At 48.0% G+C, this 25,140-nt stretch overlaps 2 protein-coding genes across 2 annotated transcripts in view; one reads left to right on the top strand and one right to left on the bottom strand.

Annotated features, from left to right (window-relative positions):
* LPIN2 (lipin 2) overlaps positions 1-18,578 on the top strand; it is a 59,291-nt gene extending 40,713 nt beyond the window's left edge. The window contains 15 exon segments of the mRNA XM_082353634.1: positions 372-622; positions 624-684; positions 3,802-3,901; positions 6,779-6,966; positions 8,718-8,811; positions 10,814-10,883; positions 11,599-11,688; positions 12,419-12,501; positions 13,516-13,660; positions 14,587-14,735; positions 15,372-15,458; positions 16,425-16,577; positions 16,875-16,989; positions 17,605-17,708; positions 18,009-18,578. Of these exon segments, the coding sequence (XP_082209760.1) occupies positions 372-622; positions 624-684; positions 3,802-3,901; positions 6,779-6,966; positions 8,718-8,811; positions 10,814-10,883; positions 11,599-11,688; positions 12,419-12,501; positions 13,516-13,660; positions 14,587-14,735; positions 15,372-15,458; positions 16,425-16,577; positions 16,875-16,989; positions 17,605-17,708; positions 18,009-18,153 (1,835 nt within the window). The 3' untranslated portion in view covers positions 18,154-18,578.
* A 2,354-nt stretch (positions 18,579-20,932) lies between these two features.
* EMILIN2 (elastin microfibril interfacer 2) overlaps positions 20,933-25,140 on the bottom strand; it is a 54,025-nt gene continuing 49,817 nt past the window's right edge. Inside the window, exon 8 of the mRNA XM_082353513.1 lies at positions 20,933-24,438. Coding sequence (XP_082209639.1) covers positions 24,101-24,438 — 338 coding nt within the window. The 3' untranslated portion in view covers positions 20,933-24,100. The remainder of the gene's footprint in view (positions 24,439-25,140) is intronic.

Genomic DNA, 25,140 nt, shown 5'->3' with positions numbered 1-25,140 from the left:
GAAGGAATCCAACATTATTTTGTGTGTTCCTATTTCATAAATAATGTTGATTGTTAACATTTTAATCAGGAAAATTTTTTAAGTTCCTAAAGGAAACTAAAATTTCCACTGAAATTTTAAAATAGGAAATTGATTACGAAAGCTTTTTTGCCAGCTCAGGGTGAAAGAAGAAAGAATTGGAAAGATGCATTTCCTGAGAGGAAAAAAAAATGTTTAGACCCTCTAGTTTTTTTTAAATACACATTTTGCTTATTTATGTGATCTCATTGAGATTTGACTGCGCACAGTAACAAACTGCCCACAACGTTTGTTACGTTGTTAACAAACACCTTTGACAGTAGTTTAATTTCTAAACAATTCGCCTGTTTCAGGTCAGCAAAGAGAGAGATCTAGGACAGCTATGATTACTCCATCAGAAAATACCCATTTTCGGGTAATTCCCAGCGAGGACAACCTCCTAAGTGAAGTTGAGAAGGATGCTTCTGTGGGGGAGACGGTCTGTACCATCGTGAAGCCCAAGCCCCGGGCCCCAGGGAAGCAGAGGAGTGGAGCAGCCTTGGCATCAGGGCCTCGGGAGCCCCCCGAGGGGTCAGACGCCCACCACCCTCCTCCCCCCGTCCTTCGCCGAGGCACCCTCAGAAGCTAAACCAGCCGCTAAAGTCGACTCACCCTCAAAGAAAAGAGGTAATTGGTGGTTTGATTTGGCCTCTGCTGCCCCAAATCTACGTGGTAAATTTCTCCAGGGTTTCAGGTAATACTCAGGGGCTGCCTTTGTGTCTGTGCTCTTGACTGGGACCTGCCACGCTCGGGGGGCTCAGGCGCCCCTGGAGGCAACTCTGACCTCCTCCCTCTCCCGGCCGTGGCTGCTCAGGCCCCTGAGAAGCGTTTATTGAAAAACTTATGAAAGCGTTAAAATCAGTTAATGACTAAAGTTAACCCCTTTAGTGACTAGGTGTGTCAACAATGTGAAGTAGACTCCTAAACAGTTATGTTTAACAGAAAAAATTAGACTAGAGAGATGCTTACACCTGAAACATCTGGCTAGTTGAGGCCAAACTAAGTACTTTTGTTGCAGTAATATGGGCCCTATATAAATGCACACTGATTACTAGTGTGTGTCCTCTTCTTTTGATTGTTGATTGGAATCCTCTAACAGCTAGAAGACAGGGTGCAGCTCCTGGCGCAACAGCTCTCACTTTTGGAAAGTAGTTGACATCATCAGAACGTTCTTACTGTTGAAAAATATAGTTATCCATTGATACTGGATACAGTGTATCTGAACACTGGCTTTGGGCCTATTTTTAGGGAAGTAAAACCTTCCCTAAAAATACTCAGTTGTCACATAGAGCCAAATACCTACTTCACTTTTCAAAAAATGCCAGCACCATAAGTTAGATGATCATAAACTGACTTAATAGCCACTACAGGTGTGGACCTTCAGGGTCACTCAGAAACCGTTTATTTAAAATAAAAGAATATGACTGTCAGGGGTGTTTGTGGCCACATGTGCTCACCCGGCTGGTGAGGAACTCGGTACCTGCTTCTTCCTAGCTCAGCGCATCTTCTCAGACCACGTGTGCTACTCTGAGAACTGCTAAGGGGGCATCCCGTGTTCCGGTTTTAGTCCAGGGAATAATGACCCCTGTTCTCGGCACACAGGGCAGGAACTGACTGGAGAGAGAACACCGCGTGGTGGTTTCCACCATGGATTTGGCCTCATTCTTTTTTCCCCCCCAACTTTTTATTATAAAAAGTTTAATTCACATTTGCTTTGTCTCTCCACTCACACACATACAGTTTTTTATTTTAAGCCATTTGAAAACAAGTTGCAGGCATGATGACATTTCACACTCAAGACACACCTTCTAAGGCTAAAACATCCTCTGCATAACCACGGTTCCACTGTCATCTTGAATGCATATTCATGTTCCCCAGATGTACCTAGAATAGCTTTTTAACTGTTTGGTTTGGGTTTTTTTTCCCTCAAACCAAGATCTCATCAGGGTTTTACATGTTGCATTTGGTTTTTGTGTTTAATCTTTTTTGTTTAGAACAGCTCGTGTGCTTGTGCACACACGAGCACACACACGCACACACCCGCCACTACCACTCTTTCCCCCTCTGCACCCATGATACTGACCTTTTGAAGAGCCCAGGCTATTGTCTTGTGTACTTACTTTCTCACAGTCTGGATGTATCTTGATTGTTTTTTCAAGGTGACATTCCCATATTTCCTTAAACTGGAACTTAAGTCTTTAACATTAAAAAAAAAAAAAAAAGTAAAAATAAACAAGTGAAACTAAGTTTACTAATGTATTCTATCTAAAGCAGTAAATTCAAAACTGCTTATAGTTTGAATATAGTTGAGTAGTATAGTTTTAACAAGTAATTAATATAGAAGTTATGGAGATACTTTACATTTTTTATAGTAAGCCTTGGAAAGCTGGTATGTGTTTTTCCTTTTTTGTTTTTTTCTTTAACATCATTGTTCATTGGATATATACAAATTAAAACCAGAATGACCAAAATAAAAATAGTAGCACCATCAAATGTTGGTGAGGAAGCAGAGACATTGGATCATAATTTCGGGAAAATATACCAGACAAGTGAAAATTACGTTCACACAAAAACCTGTACAGTAATTTTAATAGCAGATTTATACTTAATAGTCTCAAACTAGAAACAACCCAGATGTCCTTTGAATGGTGAATGGTTAAGCAACCTGTTATAAGTACTTCATACCTTCATACCATGAAATACTAAGGGAAAAAAAGGAACAAACTAGTGATAATACGCAAGAACTTGGATGAATCTGAGGAAATTATGATGAGCAAAGAAAGCAAGCCAATGTCAAAAAGTTACATATTGTATGATTCTATTTATATAACATGCTTGAAATTACCAAGTTAGAGAAGGGAAGAACAGATTAGCGGCCGCCGGGGGTTAGCAGTGAGGTGGGGGAGGGAACAAGAGAGAAGTGGGTAGAGCTGTAAACGCTCGCAGCAGGATCTATGAGGTGACAGTATTTTATATTGACTGGGATGGTGGACGCATGAAGTGCACGTGTTGAAATAGCATAGAACTAAAGATAAACGCGCACACGCTTCTCGCGTTTTACAGGCCTCACTCAGGTTAGGTCAGGTCACGTGCCCAGCAGCCGCGCGTGGCAGTGATGAGTGGGCAGCACAGCTCTAGAGGCGTGATTGGATTTGGGATCAATGTTCTTTATTTTTTGACTTGAAGATGCTCCCTACTGCATCTCATCATGTCCCACTATGAGATGCTAACCGTGATCCTGTGTCGAAGGCGTTGGCTGCCAGGTTTGCCCGTGGTGTGAGGGGTCCTGCCCTCCGCAGGCACCGAGCAAGCACCCTGTCCCCCGCAAGCCTCCCCTCGTGGCTTTAGAATGATGGCCTCTTTCTCAGTGCTGGTGGTCACGTCAGGTTCGGGTTCGGTCTCCTTTGTTCGTGCTGTAAATATAATAAACGTTAACCTTCAAGTGTAAACGATTTAGGGCCCAGGATTATTCACGTGAGAGCAGGTGAAAGAATGCGTGACTCAGCGCGTGTTTATTGGGCGGCTGTCAGGAGTGCGACCCTGACGCCCTCTTCCATTCGCATGGATGCTGAGAACCCACACAGGGAAAGAGGTTAGTTGACACCTTTAAAAATACAACGAAATTCCAATCACGGTCTGTTTTATTACTTGCAAACTTTTGTTTTCTTGCAGAGTTGTAAATGAAGAATAACCAAGTTCTCATCTCCAATTTTTTTTTTTTTTTTTTTTTTTTTACAAAACCAGGTGTCCACAAGAGAAGCCAACACCAGGGACCTGATGATATTTACCTGGATGACCTAAAGGCACTAGAACCTGAGGTTGCAGCTCTCTATTTCCCCAAAAGGTAGTGGATTTTATATTGAAGAGTGGGCAGCTCTGAAATATTCTCCATGTTTCTAGAGCAAAGCATTCTGTCTGAGAAAAAGGAGCAAGGGGATGGTATCCTTTAGCTAAGTTGGATGATTGCTTCAGATTTTGGAAAATTCAGAAATTGTGCATGTGTTGTTTTGAGTATAGTGATTTGAAGTTAATAATTTACCTATTTATGAAAATATTTTCAATACAGTAAGAAGGTAAGGTGCACTAGTGAAGCCTACATAAGGGCCTGACATTGGACGTGACTTCAGTTTAGCACCTCCTGTTCATTAGCATTTGTTTCCTTTACTATGTGTTTTAAAGGTAAAATATCTTTATTCAGAGATGCTTTACAAAGGAGGCCTCCACTCTTCAGTGAGTCTACGCTTGCAGTCCTGGGTCTGGTGGGGCCCCTTCCAGGGCCTGTGCACCCCTGGAGCTCAGCTCTCGGCTCCCCCTGGCACCCCCTCCCCCTTCTCCTCCGTGGGTCTCACCTTGGAATAACACTGAGATCTCAGCAGCGATAGACTTGCGCTGTTTTCCCAAGGTCACTTCCATTCTTGGGGAAATTCCATGATAATACTCTATCTATGATTATAAAAAACAGTTTACTTTTCTCGTGAGAAGTATGGTTTGAATATACTGAGCCATAGTCACACATAATTAAACACTTTTAGGTAAATTATTGAAAAGCATGTCTTAAGTTTTTATTTAAAATAGAAAGATGGGATTGAAAAGAAGATACTTAAATTTTTACAGATATTTTTGGAAGATCCTTAAAACTCCTTCCTAGCTTTCTGCCCTACATTTGTCTCCAAGTATCCACTTCTTTTGAAGTAATAGCTGGGTTTTTAAGGTGAGAGAACTGAAAACTGGTCCTTTTTTTTTTTTTTTCCCAATAAGAAAGTTAAAATGTAAGCTGTCTTAAAATTATCTCTTTGTTTCCAATCTCCCAGTCCTTAATCATTTATTTACACTGGGATTCCTAAGACAGATTTCTTAGTTTTCCTTTTAAAAAACGGGGAAGCGTGACTACTGCAGTGGGGCCTCCCAGTGCTGTTATAACTTCACCATCTGGGGCCGTTGCCATTCACCAAGCAGGCCTCTTACCTCAGAAGCTGGTTGTTTCTTGAGACATTCATAAACATTTAGAGACAGTGAGATTATTGAAATGCTCGTAAGCATTTGTTTTATCATCGTGACCATTGCCGTCTTGACTGAATAGCCAGTATTTGTAATTAGAGCTCAACTTTACCCTAAATCACATCAGTCTCATGGGTTTGGCGGCCCGTTGAGTCAGGTGGGTCCTCTGTATTTAAGTGGTGGCGTCGGTGAGGGTCACACCAGCTGCTCTGACTGATAAAACTCAAGACCTTGGTGGCTTGACCACAGCAGTTTATTTCTTGCTCACGTGATGCTGTTCTAGTACTGGTGTTTGGTGGGAGGCCTTGCACACAGGGGCTCAGGAGCACAAGCTCCTTCCATCCTGAGACTCCACCATGCCCTCCGGGGCCTCAGCGGGGAAAGGAGAGGATCACACGGGGCAGTTTATTCAGGGGCCCAGCTTGGGAAGGACACAGCACACGCCTTCTGTCCACATGGACAGCTCAGTCATCTGATCAAGTGGCCACACGTGACTGCAGGGGGACCTAGCCGTGTGCCTAGGAGGTTGAAGACAAGGGTGTTTGTGTTTTACCCCAGGGGTCGGCCTGCACTGGGACCCCAGCATAACAGCATGTTTTGCTGCTTTATGTGGCTTTGGCTTCTTCACCATTTTCAGTGAGGAACACATTCTGTTGATCCGATTGATCTCAATATTGTGATATGTGTGTACATTGCTCTTTAGGAGAGAGAATTCCCAAAAACCTGATTCCCAAAAACCTAAAGTTTTCTTCAAAGGCTCAAATACAAAACGTGATCATGTTCGAAACTGCTTTATATTTATGACATATCTGTACTCTGCTGCCACCTACTGTTCAAATTTCAGATTTTTTCCTAAAGATCATATAACTTCACTGGATAGCATACATTCATATACTGGCTTTTTTTAAAAAAAAAAGTAAAAGAATTTGAAAATTCTAGAACAGTATTTCAATGTGACATTGAAATAGAGCAGTAAACATTCATGACTAAGAGACTTACGGCGCCATTTCCTTGGTTTTTTTTCTCTCAAACTTAACGCTCCATTACAGAAAGTTTCCTTTAGGATCAGCTTCTAAAACCTAGCTTCTGTGCCTTATTTAGAAAAGTGAAAATATTGAATACCCTCGACTTTGGTTCTGGAGCTCACTAGTGTAAGAACAGCTTATTTCTGGTTTCTCAGTACATTTCTTTCTTGAGGTGTGTCTAGGCTCCTGAGAATTTTCACTTGGTTAATTACTTTGTTCTATTTTGTGAAGTAACAGACGATTTAGAAAAGCCTTGTTTTTAAAAATAATACAACCTTGGGCTACAGCATTTTCTACAGGATGTATATAGCACTGCAGCTTTTTCTAGAAAGTTAAGATCAAAAGGTTTTCAAACATCAGATTTTTCTTAATTACTCTGTCATTTTCATCATACAGATGTAAATAAATGCTTATAACTCTTTTACCCCTTTAAGTCAGAACGGCCATCTTTGAAAAGTTTACATTATTGTGAATGACGGTAGTGATGTTTGTGACGTGTTCACTGTATTCAGGTAATTCCTCAGCAGTGCTATTAGGTTATTTTAGTGTCATCTGTGATAGGGTTCTCAGCACTCCCTAAGGAAAGCCGCGTCCGATGCCAGGTCAGCCTGCTCCTATTCAAAGCGCCCGGGGAGCCCCGTGGTTGGAAAGCTGGGAACGCGGGCAGTTGTGCGAAGGCCCATGCTTTTCTCCCGCAGCGAGTCGGAGCCCGGCTCCAGGCAGTGGCCCGAGGCCGACACGCTCTCTGGCTCCCAGTCCCCACAGTCTGTGGGCAGCGCGGCCGCCGACAGCGGCACCGAGTGCCTCTCGGACTCTGCCATGGACCTGCCCGACGTCACCCTGTCCCTCTGCGGCGGCCTCAGTGAGAACGGAGAGATTTCTAAAGGTAGGCCAGCAGCCACGCCTGCCCCGCTGAGAAGGCGGCCTCAAGCCGTTGTGGGAATCCAGCTCGCGGGGTCTTGTGCAGGTCACTGGGGTCCCCCTCTGCTGTCGGACTCTTGGCCCTTCACTTAGGTACCTCGTGTTGGGGTGACGCCACAGGTAAGTGGGTGGGAGAGGGCACGTGTCTGGGGCCGAGGTCTCGGGCGGCCCGCCTGCTGGGCGGCCGGGGTCAGCGCAGCTCTGGCCACCGTCTCTTCTGTAAGGTTGTTGGAAGAACAGTTGTGGGCCTGGGGCCTGGCTGCCCCAAGCCTGAGACAGGAGAGGAGGGCCTGAGGCCGCCAAATTGATTGTCTTCTGAGTAGATGGATGTTTCTGGCTAAAGGTAGAAGGGATTACTTTCTGTCTCGTCTTGAGAGTTGGTCCAGGAGAGTAAAGGTGCTCAAGACAAGGGAGCTTCTTAGCGGGGCCGGTTTGGACGACTCTGCTGTGGCTTGAGCAGCCGTGTGTACATCTGTCCCAAGTTCTTTGGCCTTTCTGGTTTTCCCTCCTTTTGTAAACTGAACTCTTCTTAACGTTTTCTCAGTTTGGCTAGTGGCCCCTGATGGACTTTCCTCTAAGGAAAGATTTTCTTTTTACAACTAACATCATCCTTCATCTTCTGCATGTGGCAGGCCAGGCACCCTGAGCCTCACGTCTGTGCTTCCCTGAATCTTCTTTTTCTTAGGGTCACGGGGTGATCACTGTGCCTCTTTTCCACCTCTTAATTCTATTTGTTTGTTTTACTTTTTGCTAGAAATTAAGAGCATGTTATTATGGCCAGTGGTTCCTTCTAGGGACAAAGTTAAATAGGTCACATTTTAATTATAATCCTCATAAGCCTCCACTTTAAAAAATATAGGTGGAGGAGGGGATATACAATTTATATAAACGATAGAATTTATACTTAAAAAGAATATTGTTCACTTAGGTAGAGTTTGTCATTGGGGGAGACAGAAATGGCCAGTAAAAGTAATAAATACACAGATTGCCAGGAGGAACAACCCCAGGGAGAATTGTCTCTGTTGGCCTGCATTAGAGCGCAGGGTTGCGATCAGCATACAGAAATTCATGCACAGTTCTCGTTTATTCTACAAGAGCTTGGCATTTATTTCTTGATGAGACCCTACGCCAAATTCTGGTGTGTGTTTGGTTTTTTTCCTCCAAGCATTGTAAAATGTTTTGATTGTTTTTTCTAACGTAGCTTGTACTTGTGCACTTAACGCTGTAAGACCCCCACGAGTATTCCCCAGTTATGCAGTCTCTCCTGCTTAGAAGAACGAAGCTCACAGTTTTCACTGGTTATGGAGTGGAGTGTGTGCACGTCTGTGCCTTCGTATCTTCCTCCCTCTCGCCACATCTGTAATCTGTTTTCCTAGGAGTCCTGGTTTATCCCTTTCTCCCGTTTTTCTTTGGTTGGTTGGTTGGTTTTTGGTTTGGGGTTTTGTTTTTTCCCATCTGCGGGAGGAGTGGTAGCAGAGGGGGAGTAGAAAAGAAGTGTTCTTTCTTGTCCTGGGGAAAAAAACCCCTCAAGTGTCTGACATTTGCTTTTGATGCATATTGAAAAGTTAGTTGTTGGGTTTTTTGTTTGTTTGTTTTAAAGGACTTTTTTTTTTATCTTTATAGTCCTTTCAGTGTAGAGAGTATTGTGATAATCTCATATGGGTATTTATTTATGTAATCTCTAACCAAATGGATAATTATTGTTTTACACTGCAGAGAAATTTATGGAGCATATCATTACTTACCATGAATTTGCAGAAAACCCTGGACTTATAGACAATCCCAACCTTGTAATACGGATATATAACCGGTAAATACTCTTGCTTTTGTAATTATTAAATACTCTTGCAGGTTTTTTTCCCCAAGTGCTGTTTTTAACCATTACAGTCTTTCTCGCTATAAAATATGCATTTCACATAAACGGGCTAATGGGCAGTGGAGTGACTTTGAAGTGAAGGTAAAGCCTCAGCTTTATTTTCAAATGATGTGTTGAAATGCTACTCTCTTTTATATTGGGTGGGCCAAAAAGTGCTTTCGGTTTTTTAAGTAAAATTAAAGGCACATTTTTCATTTTCACCAAAACTTTACTGAACAACGTATTCACCCTTTTGTTCCACTACTTTCTGCCATTTTTCAGGCAACTTTGTAATTCCATCTTCCCAAAACTTATCTTTTTTGAGCAAAGAACTGTTCCAGGTGCCTTTTACAGTCTTCCAGGGAATTGAAATTTTCTTCCATTAAGAGAATTTTGTAAAGACCTATAAATACATGGAAATCCGAAGGTGCAGTGTCTGATGAATGTGGCAGGTGAATCAGAACTTCCCAGCCAAGCTGTAACAGTTTTTGCCGGTCATCAAAGAAACATGCGGTCGGTCTTGTGTTATCCTGATGGAAGATTACGCGTTTTCTGTTGACTGATTCTGGTCGCTTTTCGTCAAGTGCCGCTTTCAGTTGGTCTAATTGGGAGAGGTACTTGTTGGAATTAATCATTTGGTTTTCCAGAAGGAGCTCATAATAGAGGACTCCCTTCCAACCCCACCATATACACAACATCACCTTCTTTGGATGAAGACTGGCCTTTGGTGTGGTTGGTGGTGGTTCATTTCGCTTGCCCCACGCTCTCTTCTGTTCCACATTGTTGTACAGTATCCACTTTTCATCACCCATCACAATTTGCTTTAAAAACGGAACGTTTTCATTACATTTCAGTAGAGAATCACATGCAGAAATATGGTCAAGAAGGTTTTTTTCCCTTAACTTATGTGGAACCCAAACATCAAAGCGATTCACATAACCAGGCTGGTGCAAATGATTTTCATACTCATATTTTGAGTATGTCAGCTATCTCCCATGTGGTATAACGTTGATTGTTCTCAATTATGGTTTTGGTTTGATCGCTGTCAACTTCAGCTGGTCTACCCTGACTGTGGAGCATCGTCCAGCGAAAATCTCCAGCACGAAACTTCACAAACCACTTTTGAAACGTTCAATCAGTCACAGCACCTTCTCCATACACTGCACAAATCTTTTTGTGCGTTTCAGTTGCATTTTTACCTTTCTTGAAATCATAAAGCATATGCTGAAAATGTTGCTTTTTTCTTCCATCTTCAGTGTTAAAATGGCTACACAAAAATTCACCAATTTTGATGTCTGTCTTTCTTTCTTTCAAATTTATTTATTTATTTTTGGCTGCGTTGGGTCTTCGTTGCTGCACGCGGGCTTTCTCTAGTTGCAGCGAGTGGGGGCTACTCTTCGTTGTGGTGTGTGGGCTTCTCATTGCGGTGGCTTCTCTTGTTGCGGAGCACGGGCTCTAGGTGTGTGGGCTTCAGTAGTTGTGGCGTGCGGGCTCAGTAGTTGTGGCTCACGAGCTCTAGAGCGCAGGCTCAGTAGTTGTGGCGCACGGACTTTGTTGCTCCTCAGCATGTGGGATCTTCCTGGACCAGGGATCAAACCCGTGTCCCCTGCATTGGCAGGCGGGTGCTTAACCACTGCGCCACCAGGGAAACCCCATAAGTCTTTTTTTAAATGCATGCTGATGTGACACCTGTCACAATACAATCTAATAAAATTGTTTCAAATGAAGTTAAAGACAACTGAGTGCTACTAGAGCCATCCTACGGAAAAAACCGAGCAAACCTTTTGGCCCACCCAAAGTTTGGCTTGAAGTTTGGCTTGAAGCAAAGATTACTTATGTGGCAAGCAACTGAGCTGATCATCTTTTCATTGGAGAGAATAAGGCATTTTATGTGGTGTTTCTCCCTCCCGCCCTCTCCTCTCTTGTGTGACGGCCTTGCACGGTTTTACTCTCACAGGTACTACAACTGGGCGTTGGCGGCTCCCATGATCCTCAGCCTGCAGGTCTTCCAGAAGAGCTTACCTAAGGTGAGCTGCTCCGCTGTGTTTCGCCCCCTCAGAGGTATCTACAGCATGTAGTGCTTCGAAAAATCCGGGTGTGCATATTTCTAAACTGGGTACTGTTCAGTTTTATTTAATATTCTAAAATTAATATTACCACTCAAATTATCTCATACCCCAAAGTGTAGGAAATTAGCTGGGCTGCCATATCTTTGCCATTTTTACTAGATATTTATACCGGTTTCTGATGGTATATAAAGGTTGAGAGATTTTACTAAATGTTAGTTAAATATAGAATAAATGAAAACATTTCCTCCCATTAATATGGAAAGAAGCAGCAAGAAGAGGGTGATGGGGCCACCAGAAGCGTGGCATGGGTGTGATCCATTCAGCTTGTGGTTTAAAAGTCTGTTATGTAGAACCTAAAGCTTTGCTTTGAATCTGTCCACCAAGACGACATCATCAGCCTAGCTGGTCCTCATAACTCACGAGAACCACATTTCCCAAGGGTAGAGAAATGAGAGCAGGCTGCCTGCCAGCCCCTAAGAGGGCTGCTCCTACGTAGCCAGACCACCCAATCTCATACCACAGAACTGCCACAAAAGAGGACACGGTCCGTCTTTCAGAGGAGTCTGGGAGGTGTGGAAAGCGTTGCTCACCGTCCTGTACGTTAATGGTTGAAAGGAGTCGAGTGCCTTGTGACTGACAGATGGCTAGACTCACCTGTGTTGATTGTTTTCAGGCCACAGTTGAGTCCTGGGTCAAAGATAAGATGCCAAAGAAATCTGGTCGCTGGTGGTTTTGGCGTAAGAGAGAGAGCATAACCAAACAGGTAACTGAGCTGGAGGTAGTCCTTTCCATGGGCTGAAAAGAAGTGAATCTTTGGTTTATTCAAAAAAAAACCTTTTTGCCAAGCACAAGTCAAGTTGGGCCACATAATCCTCTTTTAATAATAGTAGTCACCTGTTTGAACAGTTACGTGTGCAAGTCTGATGCTAGGTGCTTCACATGCATTACCTCTCACCTTTACTACAGCCCAACAGTATAGGTGTTTGGATTCCTGTTTTACAGGTGAGGAAACTGGAGCACGAGGAGGTGATATAACTTGACTGAGGGCACATAACTGGTGAGGGCTGGAGCTGGGGTGTGACCTTAAGTCTACGCCCAGAGCTTATGCCCTTTCCACCGCGCTGCGTCACCGGATGGAAGCCAGAGCTTGCCACCTTCCCCCGCTGGAGGGTGGGGCATCAGTCCCCTCTGTTCTGCAGGTCCAGCATCCCTGCCATGCACCTAGTTGTATTATACTGTGTGACTGAGCTGGTGCTCTCTCAACAACTCCTGCCCCTGACTTTGTGGCGGCAGCTTTTTGCACAAACAGCATATGACTTCTCTCTCAGGTTTCCGTCCTTTTGGCTCAAACTAGAGGAAGTTTGTTTCTTAAGCGTTTTTAAGTTGTGGATTCAGAAAGCGGTTTTGCTCGTTCCTGGAGAGAGCTACTGATGAATTTTTGCTTGACCGTAGGGGGAGAACTGCACATTGTCATTGTTATCTTGCCGTTCCAGCTGCCAGAGACCAAGGAAGGGAAATCGGAGGAGCCGCCACCCATAGACCGGCCGTCGAGCGCGAAGGAGCCGGCCAGTGGCAGGTGGGGGCCCCCGGTCTCTCCAGGCTCCCCCGCCTCGGCCATTGCATTCAAGCTGATGTTGGCCGTTTTGTTTAATTCTTAGTCAGAAATGTCTTTGTCCTGTGGACGTGCATGACAGTCGGTGGCTTCCTTCTGCTGCTCAGTTAGCAGATGATAACTTCCGCTTTTCTTTAAAAAATATCATCAGCTTCGGGACTTCCCTGGCAGTCCAGTGTTAGGACTCAGCACTCTCACTGCTGGGGCCCCGGGTTCAGTCCCTGGTCAGGGAACCAAGATCCCGCAAGCCATGCCGTGTAGCATGGCCAAATGTGTGTGTGTGTGTGTACGTGTACTATCTCATCAGCTTAGAGTAAATATACTCCTCACTGCTTCCTGAGTACCTTGCTCCTGTCCCGGAGCCGTGGACTCGGATGCCCTGAAATGCAGGCCTTTGGGAAGCAGATGTTGCGAAATTGTGAGATGTGCCGTCCCCGGTGCCCTGCTCCCTGGCTGTCAGGCACAGCAGGGGAGACGTAACAGGATCTGAGTTGGGCGTGGGTCCCTTCCATTTCTTGGAAGGAGTAGAGCCGCCTTAGACGTGTGGATTGGCTGCCCTGTTTCTTCCCCCATCAGGTTCTTTTCTCTTCCCGTTCTCTAAACACGGGTTTATCTGTCTTCTTGCTCTTTACCCTCTTCTTTTGAAAGGACTGTATAAAATCTTGTTAGTTTCTTAAATCACTAAGAAAGATTCTAAAGATGTGTATCTTTAGAAACATACATATATATCCCTTTCAACAAGAATCAGCGGACCTAGTAGCATTCACTGGTTGTAGCAGAAAATGGCCAGTCACAGTGGGCGAGTCACCACCGGCCAGTCGTAGAGGGAGGAGGGATACGCCGGTGTGGACCCTGGGTCTGGGGAAGGGCTCCTCCTAGAATGGATTTGGGATCTCTTTCTCTTCTTGATCCTAAATGAAAAGCTGTCGTCTGTAAAACGTCCTGCTGCCTCTTCAGTAACGGGGTTGTGTTGAACAGGCCGGCTGAGGAAGACTCATCGAGTGACGAGGGGTCCCAGGAGCTGGAAGAATCCATCCAAGTGGACCCCATCCCTACGGAGCCGCCGAGCCACAGCAGCACCACCTCCTATAAGAAGTCTCTTCGTCTGTCCTCAGACCAGATCGTGAGTTGCATGTGGTCTGGGTGGATCCAAGTCACATGAGCTCAGTAACTGTTTAACTCGACGGGTCTCCTCTCCTGTCCACCTGGCCCCAAGCCTTACACACGCGGCCCAGCGTGTGGTCGTGGAAATGCTCACATACGTCCGGGAGAGCAGCGTCCCTCACACCGGGACCACCAGGACCACCTGAGGACCTGCAGCACACTTCCTCCTCCTCCAGCCCCGGGCCTCCCACCTCCGTGTCTGGGAGTGAACCAGGGCATCTGTGTTCTCAGCCTGTTTCCAGGATGAATCTTATACATCTGGCCCGGCACTGGGCCACACACTGTCTTTTAGGAGCCACAGCCATAGGGAAATGACGTTTTCTTACTTGGATGCATTTTCCCCCTTCCTGTTTATTTCCTGCTCCCTGACTACCACCCATTTTCAATATGAAATTGTCCTGCTGTGCTCCAGGGCAGTCCCGGGTACAGAGGAAAAGGTTGGCGGTGGGGGGGTGGGGGGGTGGTTGTGATCAGAAAAGTGCCTGGCACCTAACACGTGGTTCAGGCAGTGGCTCGTGTGAGCCACGGGCGCAGCCCTGGGCCATCCTTCCTGAGCTGGGGTCCCAAAACGCTGCTGCTGGTTTGGGGAATGTTCAGATTCTGTTCCAAAACTGTGTTTTCTGCTGATTTTCTTTGCTTTTTTTTTTTGTTAACAGTTACTATGTCTTGTGTATTTCCGTCCATTCTTTCTGTGTTCACACACACACATTTATATATTTAAGAGGCTGGGATCCTTTTTCACGTAACATTGTGTCATAAGCAATTTCTCTGACCACGTATTCCTGGCAAGTGTGACTTAATTGTTGCATGTAATTCCATCAAAGTGATGTGCCATGAATTTTCAAAAGTCTCTGATTTTGTTTATTCTTATACTTTTTATAAAAGGCAAAACTGAAGCTCCAAGACGGCCCAAATGACGTCGTGTTTAGCATTACAACCCAGTATCAAGGCACCTGCCGCTGTGCGGGGACCATTTACCTGTGGGACTGGAACGACAAGGTCATCATTTCTGACATCGACGGGACGATAACCAAGTAAGCAGGAGCCTTGGGGTGACAGGGAAGGGCGCCCAGCTCAGTGTGTGGTAGACGGGGGGTGGGTCCCTCACCTGGGCAACCAGCCACCATCAGGAGAGTTTTTAAACTATACACACTGAGACGTCCTGAGTGCGGTCCCCACAGAATCATGTTATGGAGGGAGGAAATAGGTGGGACTGTACAGACGTAACATCAAAAATAACACTTGGGGAATTCCTTGGAGGCCCAGTGGTTACGAGTGCGGTGGCCCAGGTTCAGTCCCTGGTTGGGGAACTGAGAATCCCGCAGGCCGTGCAGCGCAGCCAAAAAAAATAATAATAATGATAACTTCGGGGAGGATTTAGTTATTTGGTTTCCAAATTCTGGTATGGGGGGGAGGAAGAAGCTGTTGAGATTAGGGAGGAGAAAAACAGGATGTGTGGTTGTCAATTCCCTCATGTCTGATGGCTCTTCTGGAAGCTCCTGGTGGGGTCCTTGTCTCCTGTGCACAGGCCAAGGAAACCGCCTTTGGGGATTGTCCCTCCACCCCTCCCCCATCTGGCAGCTGCTGGCAGCTGGTATTTAAGTAAATAGGTAAACACTTGGCTTTATATGCTTGATTCCTGATACCTTTTTCTGTTTCTGTCCTCTTAGGTCTGATGCTTTAGGACAGATCCTTCCACAGCTGGGTAAAGACTGGACTCATCAGGGTATCGCAAAGCTCTACCATTCCATCAACGAGTAGGTATCCCGACCCACGTGTCTGGTGAGCTAGAATTTTGCTTGAACTGTAGAAAGAGAGTGTTCATCAGCCAGCCCACAGAAATCTTGTTCATGAGCCAGCTGTTCCCGCTCTCCTTTCCCACCCCTTCCTAGAGCCTCACGCAGGGGAAAGTGTGAGCCACCGTCTGTGGGACAGGGGCTCTGTGCCTGGCATGGTATGCGCTCTTACGTGTGGTAACCTCGTCGTCTTGTTTTCACAGGGCTGTGGGTTGTAGGCACGGCCTGTGTCTATAATCATAGCTGTACTTGGGGGTTTTAGCTGTAATTTAACAAGAGAGCCAATTTTCAGTTTTGGTTTTTTGAGTATTTTTAATTGTATTTCTTGAAGTAGGTAATACATGCATGCATGGGGGAATCAATTTACCATGGGGTCCTCTCTGTCAGAGTACTTTTTTTGTGAGAAAATAGTGCCGTGGCCTTTGTGGGATCCCAGTACCTATGAGTTAAGTTTATCTGCAGAATTACAGTGTCTTAAGCACAAGTTGAAAATGTCATAATATGAAAATTATGAGTATGTCAGTTACCCAGGTAAAGTTTTGCTCCTTGTTTTATAGAATGATTTGCATTCTGGAAATTGCCTATACAAGTAAAATTCTTTGTATCTTTCATCTATAACAGATCATTTAAAGATAACCTCAAATTTTTGTCTGTTTTGTAATTTGGCTTCCATGGCCCAGATGCTGAAGCTATATCATTACTTGTAAATTTAGCATAATCCCTAGTTGCATGTACCTCCATTTTCCCCCCATGGTGTTTTTGATGGAATGGTGAGATCTTTATAATCCTAACAATTTTTCTATTAAATTTAAGAATTTGATTTTCATAGTAAATGAGAGGAACTTTATTTGGGCCTTTAAAAAGAAAAACACATTTTTCCCCCTTTAGCTAAAGCACACGGGCTAAACAGGACGCGTTCTCTTTCAGGAATGGCTACAAGTTCCTATACTGCTCCGCCCGCGCCATCGGCATGGCCGACATGACCCGCGGCTACCTGCACTGGGTCAACGACAAGGGCACGATCCTGCCCCGCGGCCCCCTGATGCTGTCCCCCAGCAGCCTGTTCTCCGCCTTCCACAGGTGCCTCTGTGTGCGTATGCGTGCGTGTGCGTGCACCTGCGCGCACACGGGGGCCTGATGCGACTGTATCTGTTGCGGAGCTTCTGCATCTTGGTTCCGTATGGTTCTAACTCACACATAGCTCACCTGGTCTGTGTCAGACACGGTTGAGAAGTCAGGTTGGCAAAGAAGGAGAAAGATACTGGTTATGAAGGATTAAAAAAATTGGGTGGTTGTGAGCACTATAAAATCTTTTTAGGACCACATACCAAGGAAAACTACCATTTTGGATTTGGTGATTGTATTTTCTTCTCCTAGGGAAGTAATAGAAAAGAAACCAGAGAAGTTCAAAATTGAGTGTCTAAATGATATCAAGAATCTCTTTGCCCCGTCTAAGCAGCCCTTCTATGCGGCCTTTGGAAACCGTCCAAATGTAAGTGTGTCTTCTGGGCTACACGTTCGGATGCGGTGTGTGAAAGTCAGAGGAGTGTACTTTTAGGGTATAGCCCTGTGTTAATTCTCAGACCAGTTGTATAGGCACAATGAATGTCTGTTCTGCTGAGTAGGCTTTCACTTTGTCTTTGTAAATTTTCTCCAGCGGTTGGGAAGGGCCTGTCAGAGGAGATGTGCCCCAGAAGGTAGGTGTGTGACAAAGGGCACGCCCTCTGTCTCTGTGGCTTCAGTTCCATTTCCTCAAGCAGTTCCGACTCATGTTCTGAGTGATTCTAAGCCGAGCCTTGGATTCGCCCCAGAACCAGGTCTCGAGGGCCCCCCTTGATTACCGCTTCCCCTCTCCTACTCCGGGGCCCCTGGCGTCTCCATGGCGTCCAAGTTTTCTGGCTTCCCGAGCGCCCTCTGCGGTGGCTCCGCTCTTCAGTTTGTGTGTGTCTAAAGCTCGGCTCCAGCGGCAAAGCTGCGCCGCGCCAGCTCCATGTGATTTCCATACGCTGTCTCCTGTCAAGGCGATTCTTCTGGCTCGCAGGAACCACAGGACTGTCTCCTCATTTCTTTGCTCCGTAATCACCCTGCCCCATGTTTTCTGCTGCAGGATGTCTACGCTTACACACAAGTTGGAGTTCCAGACTGCAGGATCTTCACCGTGAACCCCAAGGGTGAGCTGATACAAGAAAGGACCAAAGGAAACAAGTCATCGTAAGTGCGTTCCCACTTCTCAGCCTGGAGCCCTGCAGCCAGGGGCCAAGAATCAGAACTGCACCTGCCTTTGGAGGCTTTCCCCTCTGCCGGGGTATCTTCTCCTCTGCCGTAGCTGTTGGGGGAATTGCTGAGGAGCCTAGACTTTGAAGAGGGAGGTGGTGCCCTGAGAAGGAGGCCTGTCTGGGATCCTTCCCATCTGGGGAATCTGAGTAACTGGCTGCACAACCTACAGTTTGTGCTCGCAGATCAACTGATGAGTAACAGCTGGTGTGTTTCCTCCCCAATTCCTCCTGCCAGGTATCACAGACTGAGTGAGCTCGTGGAACACGTGTTCCCACTTCTCAACAAGGAACAGAACTCTGCCTTTCCCTGCCCGGAGTTCAGCTCCTTCTGCTACTGGCGAGACCCGATCCCTGAGGTGGACCTGGACGACCTGGCCTGAGGCCGCACCTCCAGCAGGAGGCCCTCCGCCGCTCGCCTCGCAGCAAGGGAAGGTGACCAGCCCTTCTGCTGGACAGAGGACATGGGGTCCCCTCCCGGCCACAGGTGTGGGACAAGACGTGCCGACAGTCGGGCACCAGCAGGGACGGGAAAGCTGCTGGGGCTGGACCGCCTTCCCCCTTCCCCCTCCCGGGCCCTGAGGGGCTGCTGTGGGGTGCTGCGGCCAGAGCCGCGAGGGGAGCTTGGCCCTGAGGACGGAGGCCTGGGCTCCTGTCACTGGCCAGTCCTCCCACGCGCTCTGTGTTGTGTGCTGGGTGCTCCTTTAATTGCATAATTTAAAAAGAAGAAAAAAGAAGCTAAGAGTGGACCAAAACGTTGCACAAAGTAAAGTATTCTAATTTCCACTGGGCAGTTGAGAGTGTTTCTCTCTAAAAAGGAGGGCTTACTTCAGGGGATCAGGGTCCAGTTGGTGATGTTGGTCCAAACCGCCCGTGCACATTTCTTCTGTGGGCTCCTCCCTCCCTGCTCCACGGAAACGGGACGCTTGCTCGGGCCCCAGGGTGACAAACGTGGGCTTCGGGGGAACATGAGGTCCTTATATCATTGCCTTCTCACCTGTGACTATTCCACGGTGGGGACCTGAACTGAGGTGTCGTGTCTCAGACCGGAAGGAAGGAGCAGGTCTTGCGGATGTATGCGATGCCCGTAAGAGCCGTCCTAGCAGCAGGAGTTGGTTAAACAGCAAGGAACAGCTCTGTTCTCAGGGGGGCCTTGGAAATGCAGATGGGCACTTGTGACGGGTCCTGGGAAGGGTCCGTTCTCCGTCCCCCTGCCTGCAGCCCAGTGTCCCAGCCTGGTTGTGACGAGCTCTTGTCGGACCCGAGCAGGCCGCCCCAGGGAAGGGGGGTTCTGTCCACAAGCCTCTGCAGAGCTGTGGGCACGAGCCTGCAGAGGTGAGGCTGGGTGTGGACAGTCCCCTTGGTGTTAAAATCGAGAGAACTGTTAGAGAGGAGGCTTTCCTGGGACCAGCAGTGCCCACACACAGCCCTGCGCTGGGTGAGAAAGCAGTGAGCAGGTTCCAGGGCGGAGGGTGGGCGCCCAATGGGAATACTGCAGAGCAGTGCAGACACAGCCCCCGGCCCCCATGGTTTCCCTTCCCACCTGTGCTTTCCCTGTGCTGGTTTGGCAGGGGGCACATCTCCTTGTAGTTTGCTCCACTGAAATAATAACTGATCTAGAGCTGGGGAAATGGGGGCAGTTATTTTCCAGAGTGGAGAGTTGAAAGTCCCTGACTCAGTTGAGCCGTGTTTCCCAGTGCTGTTGGGTGCAGGGACGATGGCACCGTCCCCGGAATGCAGCTCTCAGTGGCAGAGGCTGGCGGAGCCACATATGCTTCCTCCGGTGCAAACCGTCCCACCGTGAATAGCTCAAGGACTCATCATTTAAAGAATTTATTTATGTACAGGGTCAGGGAAAGTAGGTTGTGTTTGTATGAAGTTCTGCCCAGTTAGTGAAATCAATTCCTCGTACGGTGGCCCTGCAGTTACTTCATCTCATAGATGCCATCGGCCTGTCGCCCCACGTTTGCTGTAGGCAGTTACCCTGAGCTTCGTAGGGCTTTGCTATGTGCGGTACGGAAATCTTGATAACACACCTTCTGTAGTCCTTTGTTGGCTGTCCTTTAAAGAGTTTCTGACTAGACACTTTCTTTTTCTCGATAAGCTCTTCTCTCTGGACACAGGGGCATCTTAGAGGGTCGAACCTGGGAACCCAGGTCTCCCGGCCCTGCACTGAGGGTGGCTGACCCCTCTGCCCAGGGGCCATCAGCACTAGACTTCGTCATTTTGTCACCGCAGACTGATCCAGTGGGTACATATGCTAATTAACCTGAGTCTTTTTCCTTATTTAAAGGGGTCCCTCTTGCTGAAAGTAGATGATTACTATTACTATAGTGTTAAGAAAGTATGAAGTTTGTGCTGAAAATCCATTGCCATTTGGTACAAATGACATTTGTTCTTTCTGTGAAAGAGAGATGCCCTCGAGTGTGTGTGTACACAGACCCTTCTGATGGGAGCTGAGGAAGGAGCAGCGGCCTCTCGCTGCCTTCGGGGACGGGCAGCATCCCAGGGGGCCGGTGGGGGGGCCGAGGTGGACCGGGCTCCCCTAATCACTCTCCGCTGCTCCACTGGTGAAATGGCCGTGGCCCCTTTCCCTCTTTCCCGTCCAACCTGACTTGAATATCTGCCTTGGTGTCCGCGTGCTGAAGCTTGTATGGCTGTAGTGTTGACATCTGTATCTCTGCAGGGCTTACGAAGTGCACGCGTGGGCCCAGAGCATGCAGACTTGGCCCACGTGTCAGTATCGTGTTTGCTGTGCTTTAAAACATCTGCATAGTTTTCAACTGGAAAAAGAAAAAACTTACTAGTGTGATGTCATGAAATGAAAGCTGTTGACAATCTAGGAACAAGAGCCAGCTAACCAGCCGGAAAGTACTCATGCCTTTGGCTGCACATGGCCCTTCTGGAGTGTGTCCTTGAAGCTGCAGGCAAGACCTGAAGAAACGGGCAGAGAGTAAACTCTCATGTTTTGCAAGTTGGTGAAAACAGACTCTCCCAGGGAATTTCATCATCTTTTCAAGTATCATCATAGTTACTCTGGGAAGCCTTGTTTTCCTCTGTTTTAGGGAATGCTGGGTTTAATGAAACTGGTTAAAGATTGAGTTTTTGTTTAAGTGCTCTTTCCAGGTGAAAACTACTTTTTTGGTTTGTTTTAAAGGTAAGAAAGGGAAGGGAAAACTTTACTCTTTTAATTTAATCATTACGTTCAGTCTGTGATGGCATATTTGATTATTAGGCACAGCAGTGCCACTAACAAGTTTTTTAAGTTGTCAGAAATTAATTGTAAACATCAGTTCAGTACTTAGTTTATGGCAAAGACAAGCTGTCTTAAGGTAAATGGCTCATATTTTGGTGCAGTGTTTGATGTTCAAAACAAAATGGTACAACAATAAACAAATGTAAACTGAATGCATCTGACTGTCTCCTTCAGAGGACATTAAATCCTCTTCTCTAAACTCTTGCCAGAAATTTTTAATTTCCATAAATTAGCATTTTGATCTTTGCTGACACTTAAATTTGTGTATAGAAAGGACTTCTCTTTTGGTGCTTGTTTTTATAAAACCTGACTCCAGAGTGAGGCTACACCCACAGGAACTAACCTCTCTTGCTTTGTAGGTTCTGCCAGGCAGTGATCCATTCATACATATGTGATTTCTAGGGGAGTATCCCTGGCATCCTCCAGGCTGCTTCCTCCGCCGCCCCTCAGCCCTTCAGGGGTCCCCTGAGCGCCTTGCATTAAACCCTTCCTCTGGGTGAATACTACTTAGCCGTCCTGATGTTTTCATCAGCTGTTAGGAGAGTCAAAGTGATCTTGGATCAAAAACCACACCCCCCATGTGATGTTATTTGAGTATCTTTATCCCCTAGACGGCTAAGCACACACTGAGCCTGCCGAGCGCAAGAGCCCGTGTCCACCATGGCCCCGCTGCGCCACCAGACTGCGCTGTCCTTCCCCGTTGATGGGACGGGACAGGGACAGCGCGCGTGGATGTTTAGGAAGTGGGTGTGGATGCGTGTAAAGCCATGTTTCACTTGTCTCTGATCACAGATACTTCTTTCCTTTCAAACTGCAAATTGTGAGAAATAACTCAAGATGATAGGGTCACTGAGAAAGGTTAATGCACTAACACGGGAGTGACGTCAAATGAAGTTTGCACTGATTTGCCGTCTTTACCGCTGGTCGTCTATCGTTTTTCACCATTTAAGCGTCAGGCCATTTGCTGATGTTAGATGTGGGGGCATAACGTCCCGGTCCTGTCTCTGCTTCTCTCGGGGGGGCGCCCTGACCTTCTTTCCAGCAGCCCCTTGTTTCAGAAGTTGTAACCTTGTGCCTGATTGCAGTCCAGGGGCCTGGTCCGTGCGTCTCACTCCCAGGCTCACAGCGCCGGGCCGCTGACATCTGGAGGAGCTGCTCCAAGCCTCCCAGCCTGAGCTCAGCCCAGCTTGCTTCTCTCTGTGCAAGAGGACAGCCTTTCCCTTGTACAGACACTGACTCCTGTGAACCACGGTCCAGCTTTCATCCCATTGAAGTCAACGCAGAACCTGCTGCAGTCGTGGATAGAGAGCGGAACTTCTCCGTTGTCAATAAATGAGTCAGGATGCACCGGCAGAGGGGGTGTTTTACTTGCTGCTCTAAGCACTGTCTGTGGAGTGGAGGAAAGTAATTCTCTGCCTTCTGTCTGCTCCCTGCCTTTCCGGCTGTTGAGCATTTGTTCCCTTTGGCACCAGGTAAGGTCTTTAAATGGGGTGTGAGGTGGAGAGGGCAGAAGCATGTGCCCACTGGGTTTTCCTGAAAATGCTCCACTGCAGTGGGGTTTTTCCCATGAGTCATTTCTAGGAAGCCACTGCTAGCCAGTCCCCCAGCTGCAGAAACGGGGCAAGTGTGCTGCCCCACCCCCATGCCCCGGACAGAGGCCCCGCCTTCCGTTCTTGGCCCCTTCGCCCTAGCTGGTGGAGGGGCTGAGGAAGAAGGCCTCTCTCTCTCTCCACCGGCTGCCCTGGGCTCTCATTTGCAAGCAGTCCTGGAAAAAGCATTCTTACAGCATAAGAGTACCTTGGTGGCTTGATGTCGGCCAAGGAAGCTTGTTTCTATTGTCCACATCTTTCCCTAGGGCTCTGGGGGACATGCCTCCCCGCAGTGGCACTTGGTTGGCCCAACAGGTTTTACCAACCTGATTAGCAAAGACCACGCGGAGCTAAGGGTTTGCTGTCCTGCTGGTAGAGGAGTGAGGGGCCTGGGCTTCCTGGGAACAGAGCATGCTCTCCACGGGGAGAGTCCTGCTTTCCTCAGATGACCTCGGTGTTCAGTGTGGTCGGTTTTGTTTTGGGCCTCTTGTTGCCTGGGAGCTCAGGAGTCCTTATAGCTGCATCTGCTGTGAGCTGGGCAGCTGCGGGTTCAATGTGAATGTTCAGCACCCCCTGGAGGAGCCCCGTTTTCAGCTGTGGGGCTCACATGGGGACTCTGACCTCCAAGCACATCTAGTCTGTCTTTACAAGCCAAGAACAACCCCCAAGTGCACGGCGTGGATGCTGAGGGATAAAACAGATGCATGGTTGAGATGAATTTACTCAAGCTTACTTTCTGCAGCCATTAAAGTCATTTACTGTAGTTTGCTTTTCAGCAGCAACTCTCAATCCAGAAGGCACCAGACTTAACTGGAAGTGTTTTACATCTTTATTGACACTCCCTGTCTTTGCACTTAAGTCGTACATGTCATTCAAGGAGCCCAACAAGCCACATGACAGTCTCTCCTGTGTCCCTCTCAGCCAGGCAAACCCGGGGCGGGGGTGGGGGAGGGAGGGGGGTGGCGAGCCAAACCTGGGACAGCCCACTGCCCACCCTAGGTCTGTGGTGGCACGTGCCACTTCAGTGTTTAAACTCTTCTCCCGCATGCAGGGTAAGTGAAGACAGAAGCAGCTGGCGACAGCTCTGCTCCAGTAAAGCCTGGCCACTGGTGCCAGTTCTGCCTCCTCTCAGCGGCTCGTCCTTCTCCAGCAGCAGGGCGTGATCCCACCGGGCAGCAGTTGGAGCCTCTGCGGTCAGCACCCTGTAGGCCCAGCACAGGCCACCCGGAGAGAGCTCAGGCCACGGCAGAGCCAGAGGTGGGAGCTGGGAGACGCAGTGGGGGGAGCCGGTGTGCAGGCAGGGGCGCTTCCGACGTTAGCCCGTGGTCTACTCCTCGCTGCCTTGGCAGCCAGGCGTGGCCTTTACCTGGGGGAGGTGGTGGGGTGTCCGCAGGAAACTAGACCAGTGCTCCAGTTACACACACGCTGAATACATTAAAGCTGCCGAGTTCCTACAACTCTTACCCCTTCCCTTGCCCGGCCACCTCAGAGGTGGGACAGGAAAGGATATAAGAAAACCCCACTAAACGTGGAGTACATTTCATCAAAGTCCGTGTGAGCCAACCTGCCCCCAGTCACCACGATGTTGACGCCGTCCCCTGCCTTCAAGTGCACGATAAGGTGGAATGCCCCCGGGCCCCCACAAGTGTGCAGAGCCCCCTGGGGCCGGTGGTATTCCAGGAATTCTCTCTTGTAGCCGGCCGTGTGCAGCTGTGCCACGCTGGCGTTGGCGACCGAAAGGACGGCTTCCACGTACGTGTCCCTCTCGGGGGTGAGCGTGGCCGTGATCAGGTAGCGCCCGTCGTACGGAGCTGTGAAGACCCCTGGGAGGAGGAAAGCAGACACCGGTGTTCACGTGACACCATCACAGCCTTCTGCGACAAGCTGACAGCCCGGATGAAGGCAGACCAGCCTCTGGGTTTGCCCTGGGTGGCCTGGGTTTGGGCTCAAAGTCCTGCTCAGCCTCCCCACGGGAGGCAGGCCCACTCAGGGGCGCAGCCCCTCTATACTAAACCCACCCAGCGACAGTGACAGTCCCCTTGGCCTACACTGCCCTCGCACTGACCTGGTCCTCACTGCAGACCCAGCAGCAGCCGGAGGGAAAACTGGCCCCTTACTGCGCACGCTGGCCTGTACCCCTCACCCAGGTTTTATCGGTAGGAAGCGGCCACGCCGATCCTGGCTGCCTCTGGGGAGTTTTCTCTGTCACTGAAAGCACCTCGAGGCCAACTTAGAATCGACCTCACGGGCACGATATCCACAAAACGCCTTAGCTGCCTTCTGGGGAGGCAGGACCAAAAAATCCCCACAAGGTCGGTCATTAACGCAGGAAGGAGAGACACGGAGCCAGAGGTGCAGCCACAGCCAGCCCTCCTCCGCTGGAAGAGCCAGGCTCCCTGCTGAACCAGTACCCAGGTGGCATCCACGTGCAGCCAGAAGCGAGCGGGTATTTAGACACACGCTCTGGGGCTGGGGAGGCAGGGGAAGCGCTGGTCGGAGGTGGGGGGATGAGGTTCGCAGATGTT

This window comes from Balaenoptera borealis, assembly GCF_965194805.1.
Source record: "Balaenoptera borealis genome assembly, chromosome: 14".
In the NCBI taxonomy this organism is placed as follows: Eukaryota; Metazoa; Chordata; class Mammalia; order Artiodactyla; family Balaenopteridae; genus Balaenoptera; species Balaenoptera borealis.
The sequence above is the reverse complement of the archived record's forward strand: the minus strand, read 5'-3'. Positions and strand labels throughout refer to the sequence as shown.